Genomic DNA, 14,089 nt, shown 5'->3' on the forward strand with positions numbered 1-14,089 from the left:
TACTTACATAACAAATGAAAAGATAACTAAACCATCAACTATGTTATGGAAGTCTTTGGAGAGTGCTTGTGAATTTGTAATTCTGACAATCCAGAGAATTGCCAATTTACAGGGAAACAGAATCAAACAATTCTATCATTTCATATATATAAAAATACCCCTTCTGGGCCATTTTAATATATTTAGTTTTGCACTAATAATTAATATTACCCCAAGCAAGATTTTAAGCAACACCAGGCATTCAAGGGCATTTTTTTTTCAGCTCCAGTACAGTATTCTTAACAAAGAAAATAAAAATGTGTCCATCTATCCTTTTCAATTACAGTTGCCAATCCTAGAGCCAAACAAAAACATCTAGAAATTACAGAAAATAAGTATTCCGTTCAACGTCCTTAACTCCCACCCCCACCCCTTTTTTTGTATAGATATGAGTCTAGATCATTTGAATTTTTCCTTAATAAAGGTAAACTTTATGTAACTCACACAGGGTCCCTCCCTAGGCAAAACTATAACATCTAGAAACCAACCCTACTGACAGAAGTTTGATAATATATGTAAATGTATCCACTGTAAATCAGGGCACGTATTTGTTTAGTAAATCTTCATGAAAGCACGTATCCGTAGGCAGTTACAGTATACTAGTGGGATGTGATATATTTACTTATAATATGAAACAAAATTCCTAAAAATAGAAAGCCAACAGCTTATCAAGTACTTGGAAAGACACTTTAAAATGTGCTAGGATACAGAAGTGTTTTGATAAACTAAAAAAGAAATACATTGATGACTTGGGTGGATGTTTCCAGGGGATGCTTGGAGAGTGTTCTACAGTCCTGTTGAACCTTCAGTGTGGGGTTCATCAGAGTTGGGTTTGATTTTATCCCCTGGGCTGTTTAACATCTACATGAAACCACCGAGTGGGGTCATTCGGAGTACGTTGTCATCAAAATGCTGATGACACACAGCTCAACTTCCCCTTTACATATGCAGGTGAGGCAGTGGATGTGCTGGACCATTGTCTTGCCAAAATAATGGACTTGAGGAAAGCCAACAAACTGAAGCTCAATGCAGATAAGACTGGGGCACTGTTAGTGGGTGGTTCCCTAGACTGGATGGATGAGAGGTTGCCTGCTATTAATGAGATTACACTGACTTTGAAGGAGTGGGTATGTAGCTTGGGGGTCCTTTGCTGTCGCTTGAGGCTCAGGTAGTCTCAGTGGTGCAGTGTGCCCAACAGCACCGGCTGCCAATTCGAACTGCTGCTTTTGACCTATAAAGTCTTAAAATGGTTCAGGGCTGCAATACCTCAAGGAAGGCCTCTCCCTATATGACCCTGAGAGACCCTTCTAGGTGTGCCTCCTCCATGAGAGGTCCAGAGGATAGCAACACGAGAGCAGGCCTTTTCTGCAGAGGCGCCCCATTTGTGGGATGCTCACCTATACATCTTTAGGCACCAGGCAACAGTGTTCTCTTCAACCAAGCCTTGGGCTAATTAACATTCTATGTCCTTTTAAATGTGTTGAGGGAGTATTGGTTTGTTTTGTTCTGGTTCTTATTTTTATGATGTATTTTGTGTTTTTATTTAGTATTTTTATAGTTTGAACCACTCTGACATCTTTGGGTGAAGGGTGGTATACAAATTTAATGAACAAAAATAAATGTGCAAACTCAATCAAGTTTTGTCACTATTACTATGCTTAGCACTGAACTTTTGCCTTTCTATGGACTGGGCTTTACAGTCAGGATTATTATTTCCCCTCAATATTTGACTATCAGAAGTCACTACAGAAGAATGGTGGTGGTAAATTGACAAAAAACAATATTATTGGCAACTTTACAAGAAAGGTTACTCTCCTAAATCAAGCAAGAGAACTCATAACAGAGCAGGGTAATAGAATTTTAAGGTCAGATACTTTCAGATGATAAAATTAGTCACATTTGAATTTAGGCATTTGCCCAATCTAGAAACAAATAAAGCATTCCCAAGAGATTATAGACACTCCATGTAAAACAACAATGTATGTTTTCAGTCATGTGTCAAATAGCAGAATATAAACCTCAGCTTACACTTTCTCAAAGTACTTCATCCATATTGTGTTTGAATTTATTCAATCCTCCTAAATGGATACTGAATCTAGCTAGACAAATATAATCTAACCCGAGATAATTAAATAAAATGTCAATGCACCTCTATGCAAATTGTGAGAACCTAGCTCAGCAGAATACTCTAGATATCCCATAAAAGCACCCTGCAGTTCAATACTGTATTACTTTAAGTGTAACCTTATCCAGTAGCTGTCTCAAGAATTTGTGAAATCTTTGTCCTGAGTCCATAACCCAAATTGAGCCCTGAAATGTCGACAACATTTCCAGGAAGGGAAAATCAAATAAGCAGCCAAATTAACCCACAATCTACTCTGTCTTGTAGGGTGAATGTACAAGCATGATGACATCACTGGTGGCTGAAACTAGGACAAGACTACTGAATAAGAACAGGACCTATAAAGACTTGAAAAATTCATACATTTCAAAATTTCAAACATTTCTAACTTTATTCACATAGCATCCCCACAGAATTTTTGCAGCTCCTCTGCAAAGGTGTTGTCATCCATCCTGCCTCCTCCCCACCTTTTGAAAACTTGAAAGAAAATACTTTGCGTAAATAGTGGCTGGTCGCACTACAAAATGCACCACCTTAATTTGTGCAGAGCAGTCCATCTATTGGTCAGTGTCATGGGCTTGTGTCCTGACTTCTCTATGAACTTCTTATCATGTATGTTCCTCAGGATCTTCAGCAGTCTGCGCCCCTTCTGAATGCAAATTTACTTGTGCATAATGGCAGGTTCCCAGGAGAAACACACACCAAATTCCTTCTAGGGACCTGTATATCTGGTAAAACTGGAAAACTCTCTAGCCTCTCATAACTTCTCTTACCTCACCTTTGACAATAAGATCTTAAGTGGATTGTAACAATGTGGTTGTCATTCATGTTTTGTATATACTATCTAAAAGAACGGATGAGAAAAAGGGGGATAAGAGAGAAGATATTTGTAATTTCTAACGTTCGTAAGCTCATTGTTGCATTGTTTGCTGCAGCTCCCTGCATGCCTTCTCTTGGCTCCATGGAAGAATATAGCTTCTTTATGATACTCAGGGTGAATCCTAGCTGACTACATCAACAGAATCAAAACGCTTGGCATTGAAAGCACAGCATTTGATTGGTGGGTGCGTCAATGCTTTCAAGGATTAAGCTATTACACAGGCATATGGAACTGTGATGCTGAAAGGAATTCAGCTGATGAGAAAGCACACAAACAAGGAATACAACCATATGTGTATCTGATAGAAGAGATATTGGTGCTCTCTGTAATGAAGTGGTTGACTCTCTTGTTGAGTTCTTGAATAAATGTTTTGAAGTTGATTCTGATCTGTTGCTCAAAGGGAAGCCTTTCGAAACCTTCAGTAAACCAGGAGGAAGTTTACAAGGTGCTATTTGCAAAACTTGATCTGACCGAACTTTCATTAGAGTAGAGGAGATTCCCTACTCTAGGAGTAGAAGTGATGTTCACAGATGATGACACATTTGTTTCACTTTCTTGCATTATCTGATCCACACAGAAATGTCACAGTGCTCACTATCCTTCTTCTGGCAGCTAAGCTTCACAGTGCTGTTGCTGAGCATCTCACCTACACAAATGTCACCTTGAAGTCCATCAACGGAAACAAACTCTCAGTTGATTCAGAAACTCAACATCTGCATCACAATATGCCACCGCTCATCGAATGGAATTCCAGGGCATCAGTGCTTCTGTAGATTAAAATATGTGTGCAGAGGACCAAAAATATGGCCACAGCAAGACAGCAGTTGTGCTTTAAGGAATTTTCTTCAGAGGCTTGCAAGCATAACAACTCAAAACACTCAATCCCAGGTGTTGACAGTCTGATCAGCATGAAACAAATAAATTGAAACATACTCAGCACAATGTGAAAGGAGGTACCATGGCACAACTGTGTAATATTCAGTTTTGTGTTTGCTTTGTGCTGGTATGTAACAGCTGCATACTTACATACACTGTTAAAACAGAGTTCAATAAATACCAAAGTCCATAAATGGCTTGACTAGTCAAGTAGTTAGAGCCATAATATACTATTTATATAAGCTTATGAAGATTTCAAATGAACCAGTATTCATCTTCATTTTCTATTTCTTTTTATCTTTTCTCATCTATCTATTTTTTAAAGAAACTACATAGCTCCTTATTAAATCTCATATGCCCAACTGCACAAAAACTTATTTCACACTGCCACCAATTTTTTGACACTGCACAAAATGCGTCTGGTTCGACGTTATAACTTAATAACTACTCCAGGGTTTATTCTAAGAGGTTTTATGTTATTCTTGTCACTGGCTCATAATACTTACTTTCACATAATGTGCTCAACAAAGATTTGCAGAGCTCGGGGGGGGGGAAGAAGTCTGAAAATAGTAGGATAGAGTTTGCCAACTTTTTGGACCCATGGGCACATTTGCCTGCTCCACAGTTGCACATGCACAGCCATGCAAACATGTGTACGCATATACAAAAGGCTTCCTTCAAGCCTAAGTTCCATTTGGGGAGAAGAGGACAGGACCTGGCAGGGACCAAGGAAGGCTTCTGAGGGAGCATGTGCAGTGGTGAGTACCATGGGGGAAGAAAACATTTATTTATTTATTTAAGAAAGAAAACATTCATTCATTCATTCATTCATTCATTTATGAAAGAAGAGGCTATTAAAAGTGAGTTAATGACAAAAACAACTCATAAACAATGGAGTGCCTGATTCATAGCTTCAGTCTCTTATGTCACTACATTAGAAAATCTGTAGTCTGCGCTTAACTTCAGTATAACAATTTGAGAAACATATTTACTGCATGTTTTCATTCATTTTCAGGTAAGTTCTAGAAAATTCTCTCTTCCCGCCCCCCATCTACTAAGTCCTAGTTTAAGAACACCGAATAAGCTGGGGGGGGGGTTAAAGTCAGTTCCTTCTATCATTATACAGTAATCTTGAGGAAATGTATGTATGAATCTCAAAAAGAGCTTAATATTCCCCAATTACCTATTTCTCTTAAGTGAAATGGACGAACTATCTATCTGCTTTATTTTTTTTTACCTCACCTAAATCATTTCTGGGTCGAGATTTCATGAATTTCAATGCATATCACATGGATATATTTCATCCATGGATAATTTCAGTATGCACGATTCAATTAACAGAACATTATTTATTTATTTTGAAACATTATTTATGCACCACTAAAACAGGCACACACAGTATGTTTGAACACACTGGTTGCACTCACACAGCCCCAGGCACAAGCAGAGTAAACAGATCAGGAAGTCTGGCTTCTCTATGTGTCTGTACTTCAGAACACAGTTTGTTGCTGCTTCTTAACAAACCACAATCAACAGACAACCTTAAGCCGTGGTTAATTGCTGATGTGCTGATTGTTTATCCCATTCGCACTAGGGGAAGAGTGAAGTAGGAGTGACCTAGCAGCATCCAACACCATGCTGCTCTTTCACAATAAATCACGATAAGCCAGAAAGTCTGGCTTATCATTACAAGCAAACACTATCTCAGTAAAGCTCATGGCAATTTCTTCCACATAAATATTTACAGAAATAACTAGTTGCCATTTTAGATTGTTTATCTTAACCCTGCATCTAGAACAACAATGTTTTTTTAAAAAAAATGCAAAGCACACCTCACACTGGAGAATTTCAGAGTTTTATTTGTCTGCTATTAATTTTAGTGAATTCTCATATATGGTTTTGATTGACAAATATAAGTGTCCGTTGGACAAGTGGAGAACACGATTTACACACTTACAATGACTGACAGCATGTGTGTACTGCCACATAAATCTCATGTGCAGTTACTTTAAACATGTCCAGTTTATGGAAGCAAACAAACAAACTATGTAAACTTTTAAGTTACAGCTGCATTCCTCCAAGGACTACAAAAAAGACCAAGAACACACAAAGGATCTGTTGACAAGTGCAGTGTTTGCAAGGTGAGAGAATTTAAAGTAAGTGCACAATGACAGGTAGAAATATCCCAAGATGCTCTGCAACAACCTGAAATAACCAGAACAAATATACCAAACATAAATAGATACTGGTGGTAGTTATTCATAGCAAGTTAACAGGACTAAAGTACTCTGGTCACTAGGACATACCAACTTTCAGGGGGTTCTGGAAGTATAGAAGAGGAAGAGGAAGAGGAAGAGGAAGAGGAGGAGGAGGAGGAGGAGGAGGAAGAAGAAGAAGAAGAAGAAGAAGAAGAAGAAGAAGAAGAAGAAGAAGAAGAAGAAGAAGAAGAAGAAGAAGAAGAAGGAGAAGAAATAGTAGTAGTGGGATTTTTCTCATATGCGTACAAAATCTTTACATTAGTATTAGTGTACTGCTTTGCCAGAGGTAGGGAACCTGTTCATCTCCAGATATTGCTGGATGACAGCTATAATTCCTGACCACTGGACCATGTTGGCTGGGGCTAATGGGAGATGGGAGTCGCACAGCAACTGCAGGAACACAGGTTCCCCATCTCTGTTATATAACTACTGATATATTTGGGCTTAATTAACAGTACTTCTTTCTCCACTTATTTCTTAATAAACAGTGGCTTATTGCCAGAGGATCCAGGAATGCTTTACAGAGAGTCTTGCAAATAAACAGTGTGGATGGTTTAGAATCAGGAGTGGTTAAATATCCATTTCAAAGGCAGCATTTTCTATGTGGAAAAATGGGAAGGCCTCTGTTTTTCTTTGCTCAGGCACAAACCAGACAGAAACAGCAGTAGTTTTATCTTCACTGTAATTACTGTGCCAGCAGTACAAAAGTAAAGTACTTTACTGAAATAAATGTGGAAATAAACTTCGAAAGTGTGGGTATAAACCCCATTGCTACTTCTTATGTTATTTATTCAGCAAAACAGGAGTATTACAGCAAGAAGTGTTGACTGCGCATAACTATCACTGAAAGATGTCAGTCTGTCAAGCTACTCCCACAAACAATCATTATTGCTATCTTCAGATTTGTTGAATTCCCATCCCTCTACACCAGGCATGGCCAAACTTTGCCCTCCAGATGTTTTGGGACTACTACAACTACCATCATCCCTAGCTAACAGGACCAGTGGTCAGGGATGATGGGAATTGTAGTTCCAAAACATCTAGACGGCCAAGTTTGGCCATGCCTGCTCTACATCCTGGAGAAGGTCTTCAGATACCCAACTCTAAGGGTCATATAGGGGTTCAAAAGTTAAATCCAGAACTTTGAATTGTACCTAGAAACAAAAAGGAATCCAATGATTTTTATTTTTAAACTAAGGATGTGTCTTCTGATTGACCATCCTTAGTTAATCATCTACTTCTGCTTCATTGACTATGCAAAAGCCTTTGACTGTGTCGACCACAGCAAACTATGGCAAGTTCTTAAAGAAATGGGAGTGCCTGATCACCTCATCTGTCTCCTGAGAAATCTCTATGTGGGACAAGAAGCTACAGTTAGAACTGGATATGGAACAACTAATTGGTTCAAAATTGGGAAAGGAGTACGGCAAGGCTGTATATTGTCCCCCTGCTTATTTAACTTATATGCAGAATTCATCATGCGAAAGGCTGGGCTGGATGAATCCCAAGCCGGAATTAAGGTCGCCGGAAGAAATATCAACAACCTCAGATATGCAGATGACACAACCTTGATGGCAGAAAGTGAGGAGGAATTAAAGAACCTTTTGATGAGGGTGAAAGAGGAGAGCGCAAAATATGGTCTGAAGCTCAACATCAAAAAAACAAAGATCATGGCCACTGGTCCCATCACCTCCTGGCAAATAGAAGGGGAAGAAATGGAGGAAGTGAGAGATTTTACTTTCTTGGGCTCCATGATCACTGCAGATGGTGACAGCAGTCGCGAAATTAAAAGACGCCTGCTCCTTGGGAGAAAGGCAATGGTAAACCTAGCAGCATCTTAAAAAGCAGAGACATCACCTTACCAACAAAGGTCCGTATAGTTAAAGCCATGGTCTTCCCAGTAGTGATGTATGGAAGTGAGAGCTGGACCATAAAGAAGGCTGATCGCCGAAGAATTGATGCTTTTGAGTTATGGTGCTGGAGGAGACTCTTGAGAGTACCATGGACTGCAAGAAGATCAAACCTATCCATTCTTAAGGAAATCAGCCCTGAGTGCTCACTGGAAGGACAGATCGTGAAGCTGAGGCTCCAATACTTTGGCCACCTCATGAGAAGAGAAGACTCCCTGGAAAAGACCCTGATGTTGGGAAAGATGGAGGGCACAAGGAGAAGGAGACGACAGAGGACGAGATGGTTGGACAGGGTTCTACAAGCTACAAACATGAGTCTGACCAAACTGTGGGAGGCAGTGGAAGACAGCAGTGCCTGGTGTGCTCTGGTCCATGGGGTCACGAAGAGTCGGACACGACTAAACGACTAAACAACAACAACAGTTAATCATCTAGCTGCAGGTTTCCTGAACCAGCTGTAGTTTCCAAGGTATGGTGCCCTCTAGGTGTTTTGGATTACTACTCTCATCAGCCCCAACCGGCACAGCTGTCTTGGTAGGGTTTGATGGAAGTTGCAGTCCAAACATCTGGACAATACCAGATTGGCAAAGGCATCAGTACTCTAACCTAGATGTTATCTGGGCACAAAGAACTGTGACTAGAGAGAAGTAGGAGCTGGTGCACCAGACTCATATAAGAAACAGTAAAAGGTGTTTTCAGCTACAGATGCCACCTCAACATAAAAAAAATAAGGGCCAGAGCTAAGTGCCAAGCTGATCCATTAGAAAGAATAAAACTGCAACCAGAATGGGAGAAAATAACACTTCCCTGATTAGACAAACCAGCTACCAACAGCACCATCTATTAAATATAATGTTGTCTGTAAGTTAGCTTGTGTACTATCCATCATGTCTAGAAAATACATTGAAATGAGAGACCACACTTTACTGAAAGATATATAGAAAATTACATTTTCAAGATTACCCACTCTTTATCTACTACCATGTTCAGACTACTTAAGTGAACAACTCTTTTCTTTTTGCCCATTAAGAAAGATACTGTGTTTTCCTTTTACCTTCTTGAGATCAAAAGCTTATTTTGCAAAGACTCCCCCACTTCATAGGTCAACGACTTGCATCATATTTTCATGACAAAGACTTATGCAGGACAAATCGCAGACAGGAATGAAAAGGCAAAGCAGTAAGCTGGAGTTAGTCCAATCTTATGTTAGCTACTTTGACTTTAATGGAGTACTACATGCAACAAAACAATTAAGAGAGGGGCGAAAGAAATACAATTTCAGACTTATTAAAAATGCATAAAGTGCCCACTTGGAACAGTATAAATTAATGTATCTCCTGCCACACCATTAGTTGCAAGGCTAAGAATGATGCTACTCAGCAGGCTAGTGCTTTAATGAAGAAGCACCTGAATTCCAGGGAGGAACACCTGTGGTTGGAAATCAGAAAACACTTGCGATCAAAAAGAGAGCTGCTGAGTAATGTGTTTTCTGGATCTCAGTCCCATGTGTTTCTAAAGAGGGTACATATAATAACACAGTTTGAAATATTCCAGCGTACGAGAGTAGAGTGCTAACAGAACAAAGGAAGAGAGCATATACTTTTAGGTATATGCAAAGTAAGGTTAGAGTCATTCACTTCAATAAGCAGAGTTACAGGAAAGTATTTATCATGATTAAGGAGGGGGGGGAGTTATATAGAAGAGGCGCCAACGAAACATAGCTCAAATGGAAGGGAGACCCATTATTCTGAGCACGTGAACAAACATATATACATGCTTTCTTTCTCTGAACAACTAAGTGTAATGTTCCTGATTGGTCCATGCCATTTGATTGTTGTTTAAGACAAGACTACAGGTAGACCACCCAGCTCATTCAGCTTTTTAGAAAATGAATGTACTACTCACTGGCTTGGATAGTAAGATAAGTAAACTCAAGGAAGTTCACAAAAGCAAGGTTTCCTGTCTTCCCTCCTACATCCAACTCTGCCCCCAGAAAAACTCTCTGGAGGATCAGGGACCTTCCTAAGAAATATGGGAGAGTATAAAGGGGAGAACCCTACAAAATCAGGCCAAGATCCACCCAATTTTAGGCAATTAACCTCGCATATCCCATCCCACATTGTTCAGACCTGACTCTTGACCCGCCAGAGGTGTGGCTATGGTGGGGAATGGGGAAAATTTATTTCCTTAAGTTAACTTATATTAGGATCTAAACCATTATTTTTAGCCTTCCATACTCTGATCTTTCAGTTCCTCTCGACAAGCTTACCTAATTTTGGCAGGGAATAGGGCACTTTGAAGTAGTCTTCATAAAACTCAACTAGTCTCCGAGTAATGTTTAGAGCATAATCCCCAGATCCTCTTCTGATGGCATCAGGTCTTGCATACAATCGGATCTGATTGGAAAACAAAACAAATGAAATGACTGGTCATTATGTTTTCTGCCATTTTACATGGATTACAAAGTGAAAAGGTCCAAATCTGTTAGGTCTCTCTGTCTCCCTCTGCCCTCCCCTCCCTCCAAATCCCAATATGAGCAGCATAGATGGCTTTACTGAAATAACAAACTTGCACAATTAAAAATAACAAAGCTGAAAGTGCCACCAATCCAAAACTGTAACTGTATATGGTGCCAAATACACAGATTTTAATACATCTTGCATCAAATATGAATATTCAATGCAATTGCTTACATGTGTTTTCCAGAGATATGATGGCACAGTGGATTAGTGTAATGGCTCTTTGCCTACTTTAAATGTAGAGGTGGCTCAGTAGGAAAGGAGTTCATGGCAAGTTAAAGGCACTTTCCATCAAACCCTGAACACATTAGCAGGCTGTGTAGGTAATATAATAATTCACCCACCCTTTCTTATACTGGCACTGATGAGCAAAATAAGCCCTCAGAAATAACCATTTATAAGCTTATTCGTGTACACAAACAATTAGTATTCCTGAAGCCCATCCATGACTGCTCCAGGCCAGTATTTCTATTTTCAAAATGCAGTAAGTATATTAAAGCTGTTCATACTTCTTACACAATGTAGATGCTGAAGCTGCGTTCAGCATAAAACATTTCAGCTGTCTTCCTGTATGAATCACCAAAATGAAACAGCCATTTCTTCATCTAGTGGGTGTGGGTTGCAGCCTTCATTGCTTCTGTAGGCTGTTCCTGTCAGCCAAAGTTTTTTAAAGTGCCTCACAGAGCATATAGAATTTGTCAGCCTATAAGCTAATGCACCTCAAACACTGCTGCTATTCACCCCAAAGCAGGGCTATATGCAATCAGCGGCTCAGTTCCCATGTCACTTGAAGCCTCAGTTAAGAATAACCATGGTTTAAAAAAGAACATGTGGAATGCTCAGGGTCAAAGCTATGTCCACTTTGTGCTTAGAGTTTGGCTTAGAGTTGTGTCTGAACCCAGGTTCATGATTTCTCTCTCTCTCTCCAAACAATCCATGAGCCGTAACCAAGGTTTCTTCTTGGTGTAGTACTCATGGTTTGTTTGATTTAACACTGAGCCAAACCATGGATTAGCTCTTAATAGTGGCAATGGTGATTTTTCTCCCAGCATGCCACATGCTTACCTTTAAACCATGGTTATTGTGTAAACAAGGCCAATATGCAAACCATTAATGTGGTTGACTGCCAAATGCAACAATAGACCATTCTGGTCTGTTGCACACTCTGCTCCCTAAAAATCTACACCAATAGGGATCAGTCTTGAAAAGAGTGCACCACAAAGCAAATCCAAAGTTATGAAGTTGTACCACTTGACAGGGACAGCCAGCTTCCAAGAGACTGCAATCTACTCACATAATTAAAAACTGGCAGTGATCTACCCCTATTGAGGTCAAATTTGTTGAGCTTTTTTTTAAGAAGGAAAGCTGTTTTTTCAGGGGTTCAGGTAAAAGTTGTTGAGCTTTGACCTGAATCCCATTGGGGGGGGGAGAGAGCATGGGAAAGGAATAAATGAAAAAAAGTATCTCACCAAGAGATCACTAATGAAACAGTCAGCCTAGCAGTGAGAGCTCCTTCTTCCATTCTAGCGATCTAGAGGGTGGGGTGAGGGGGCGGGGGCTGATGGAGGAGCCAGCAATTGACCGCGATCCACCAAAACCTCCTGGGGACTGACCAGTAGATCGCGATTGACCTGTCGGACATCCCTGCTATGCATGCAGCCCTTTCTTCTTCAAAGCACAGTTCTCTACAAAGGCCCCCAGAGTTTAAATGGCTTACACCCATGTAAGTGGCTATAGGCCCACAGTCTATAGAGGCAAACCCATACAATGTGCATGCCTGAGTAAACATCAAAGGAAGGCCCACAGACTCTCCTGCTGTGACTTGTGGCACCCATGGCTTACAACACAATACAATGTTATAGTTAGATCTTCCCTAAAGCAGAGGTCAGTTATGTGCAGAACTGTGTGAAAAAACTGGAGAAAAACTGTTGGTGAATAGCGGTCTTGCCACACTACCCCCTGTGCCTGCTACTGTCTTGCATGTTCTCTTCTGACTTCAAGAAGTCAACAGCATCCATTGTGAGACAATGGAATGATATTTAATATGGCTGCCTCCAGTTCCAATCAGTTCAGCTGGCCTCGGTGCCAAAATATTAAAACACCACAATCAGCATCACAGCTACAGAAGTAACACGGATGCTTGGGATCTTGATGGCTCTCTCACATATTATGCTTTTGCCACTCAAAGATTATGTTTAGACTGCTATAAAGAAAGTTGGCGAGGCATCCATTCTTGGAATAAGTAATAAGTTCTAGAAGACAGAAAGAGGTCTTCTCAGCAAGATTTTAGAATCTTTGATAAAAACGAAGTCTCAAAAGCTACATCTCACATAAGCAATGGGGTAAATGTGCTGGTCAGTGTTTCCTCACTCCTTACTGTACAGACCAGATGTGCTCAATGTGGAAGCCTCCCAGATGTTGGATGCCCACTCCCATCAGCCCTAGTCAGCACCGCTTAATGGTCAAGAATTATGTAAACTGCAGTCCAACACCATCTGGTGAGCAGCACATTGTTTCCCCCTGTTCCACACCATGACTAATATCTGACTTGCATCCATTCACATGCAGAGAAGTGTCATGGCAGGATGATAATCCACATTGCTTTTGGTAAGTGGAAATGACACAATGGGAAGTGGGGAGACAGAATAATTTCCCCAAAGCTTTTCTTGGGAGTTATGAAATTGTACTTTCCAACAAAAACAAAAACACAGGTCATGGTTAATCTTCACATTTATACCGCAGAATCTTAGTAGAGTACCTAATTATTGCCTTTTTCTGAGGAAATGTAAAATAGAAAAAACAATTAAGCTAATGATTCATGTAATACAATTGAGTTTTACTCTCTGGCGAGCGCTTTTTCTACTTTTCAACACTTGAAGCAATGCAGTATATACATGAATTCCATGATCGTATCCACTTTCTTTAGAAAACATTAACCCCCCCCCCCATGTTGTTGGCATCAGTCTGTCTCAAGAGACAATGGAAGAAGAGTGTGTCTTTGGGGGTAAGGACACTTTTCCATAAGTGTTGTAGTGAATACAGTTCAGTGCATGAGTTTAACACTTATTTCATTTGTGACACCAACATTCTTGACTGAAAATCACTATAATCCCTGAGCAGTAGGTCCAGATTAGCTACTCTGCAAATGGGAAGGCTCCTTATGTTCAGACAAGGAACAGAGATCCAGCAGAGACTACCTGCTTAAGGAAGTGTGAAGATGGTCTTCATCAACTTAGCATTTCCCCTACACACACACACACACACACACACACACACACACACACAGCTCATGCTGCTATGGAGTTCCTCCCAACCATTGGAGCAACTTTTCAGGAGGCAAAGGAATCCATGAAGATCACACCCCTTCTTCCAGTAGAAGCAAAGCTCTGCTGAGCTTAACTCTAGATCCACCCCACTGCATGGAGAAACTTGTCCCTAGACAATTGCCACGACTTTGTTCTGTTCTGGTCAATCTATCTATATCC

The 14,089-nt window shown here is 40.2% G+C and overlaps 1 protein-coding gene across 2 annotated transcripts in view; it reads right to left on the reverse strand.

Moving 5' to 3' along the window:
- TRHDE (thyrotropin releasing hormone degrading enzyme) overlaps positions 1-14,089 on the reverse strand; it is a 222,273-nt gene that overhangs the window by 157,598 nt on the left and 50,586 nt on the right. For both annotated transcript variants that reach the window (XR_014516555.1, XM_083463123.1), the window contains exon 3: positions 10,355-10,481. Coding sequence is in view for 1 of the 2 variants with exons in the window: in XM_083463123.1 (XP_083319249.1) it covers positions 10,355-10,481 (127 nt within the window). In the remaining variant the exon portion in view is untranslated. The remainder of the gene's footprint in view (positions 1-10,354; positions 10,482-14,089) is intronic.

This window comes from Podarcis liolepis (genome assembly GCF_965112155.1).
Source record: "Podarcis liolepis genome assembly, chromosome: 10".
NCBI lineage: Eukaryota > Metazoa > Chordata > Lepidosauria > Squamata > Lacertidae > Podarcis > Podarcis liolepis.